At 30.2% G+C, this 1,951-nt stretch overlaps 1 protein-coding gene across 1 annotated transcript; it reads left to right on the top strand.

Annotated features, from left to right (window-relative positions):
- The first annotated feature begins 718 nt into the window (after positions 1-718).
- LOC130819410 (ethylene-responsive transcription factor ERF084) lies at positions 719-1,534 on the top strand. Its single transcript, XM_057685322.1, has one exon. The coding sequence runs from the start codon at positions 719-721 to the stop codon at positions 1,532-1,534; it is 816 nt and encodes a 271-aa protein (XP_057541305.1).
- The last annotated feature ends 417 nt before the right edge of the window (positions 1,535-1,951 follow it).

The raw sequence follows: 1,951 nt of genomic DNA, 5'->3' as shown, positions 1-1,951 counted from the left end.
ACACCAACTTATTTTATATCTAATGAAATTTTTAGAAACATTTTTTATATCTTTAATGAACCCCAACCACAAATAAGGTAAAAATTAAGAAAAACAAGTAAAGTGATAAAAATATATTTATGAGAAAATGTAAATAAGATGAAATCATAATTTAAATGTGAATTAAAAATTTAAAAAGAGTATAAGTTAGAACCAAATGAACAAACTTTATTCATAAAACTTAAAGAGAAAAATAAAGTTAATTCCCAGTTTTGTCCCTCTCAAGTTAATATTAAAAGTTAGGTTTGTTCCGTTTATTTTTTTGGCTTTAAGTAAAAGATAAAAAACAGTCTCTAAAAACTTAAGGCGTAAAGAAAAATATATTACACATTATATTTTTTGTTGTTGATATTTAAACTATTTTAATTAATAGAAAAAAACACTAAGAACTCATATTATTTAGCAAAAAATATAAGTTATATCTAATTTTTAATTAAATTAATATTATTTATATACATAAAAATAAGTTTATGGGGCCGTAAAAAATTGGAGGCCCTGGAAGATTAAAAAAATAATTTCGCAACGTTAGAGGGTAATTCATTTATAAATTGACACTATAAATACTCCTTAGCCTTAAACTTCTCCATATTTCTCCATAAATTAATGAGTGATGTAAAGGTATTAGTTCTCTCTCTTTCTCTTTTGCTTAATCTTCTCCATATTTCTCAATAAACTCACCATGAATGATCCTACCTTAGATTACATTTCTCCCTTCTTTCTCAAACAAAAAACGTTTAATTCACTCGAAACGTTTCCTAATCTTCCTTTCTTGATTTACAATGACCCTCCTTTCTCTACTTTTTCTCAATATGATCATATGACATATTCATCATCTTCACGAAAGATTTCTTCCTCATTTCCCACTACACTTGAAAGAAACGTGGAGGAATCAGAAACTTCATCATCCCCAATTCTTGAAGGAATTGCTGCTGTAGTTGGCCAACATGTTCTCTTTGGTAACACTACACCATGCAAACACGAAAATAAACCCCACGTTTCGAAACACGATACAATTAACTCGAAACGTATCGAAATGTCAAGTGAGGTTATTATAGATCATACCCAACATCCAAACCCAAATGCTAAGAGAAAACGTTTCTCAAAAAGAAACGTGAAAGATAGCGTTTCAGGAGTAATAGTAGTAGAGAAGAAATATAGAGGAGTGAGAAAGAGGCCATGGGGGAGGTGGTCGGCGGAGATCAGAGACCGTATTGGAAGGTGCCGACATTGGCTCGGCACCTTCGACACACCTGAAGAGGCCGCGCGTGCGTACGATGCGGCAGCGCGGCGGCTCAGGGGTTCCAAGGCAAAGACAAATTTTCATATACCATCAGTGGTCCCCACCATGATGACGTCACCAACATCGTCATGTTCGTCAACCTCGTACGAGTTTAATAAAAACAAAGCTAGTTATAAAAAGAAATGTGAAGTGGTAACTTCTATGTCTCAGCTTGTTACTAATAATAATGGGGTTAATACAATCCATGGAGTTTGATTTGAAGTTTTAAATCGATGCATGCCCTTTTTGGTTTATCTAATTAGGGTTTAGATTTTAGGTTATAATTATATAATATTATTATATAATTAGTAATTATGATTTTGGGATTTTGCATATAAATTAATCACTTTGACTTATGATTTTAACTATAAACATTGTTAAACTAATTAAAATTATAATTTAGGGATCGGATTTGGTATGATCAGCAATATATATGAAAAATTATTTTCTGTTTTTAGAACTGTGAAATTGCATTGCCAATTTGCGATTAATTTCGAGTTGGTTATAGTACTACCATATATATTTCCTTCATTTTACTTTACTTATTACATTTGAATTTTTACATTTAAATTTTTATGCAATTTATTGTGTTATTTTAATTATTTATATAATGAACTATATATACCCATTTAA

This window comes from Amaranthus tricolor, chromosome 1, assembly GCF_026212465.1.
Source record: "Amaranthus tricolor cultivar Red isolate AtriRed21 chromosome 1, ASM2621246v1, whole genome shotgun sequence".
Taxonomy (NCBI): Eukaryota; Viridiplantae; Streptophyta; class Magnoliopsida; order Caryophyllales; family Amaranthaceae; genus Amaranthus; species Amaranthus tricolor.
This window is presented reverse-complemented; position numbering and strand designations above follow the sequence as displayed.

Coding starts and splice junctions, on each gene's coding strand:
- LOC130819410 (XM_057685322.1), top strand. CDS start 719: ATGAATGATCCTACCTTAGATTACATTTCTCCCTTCTTTCTCAAACAA.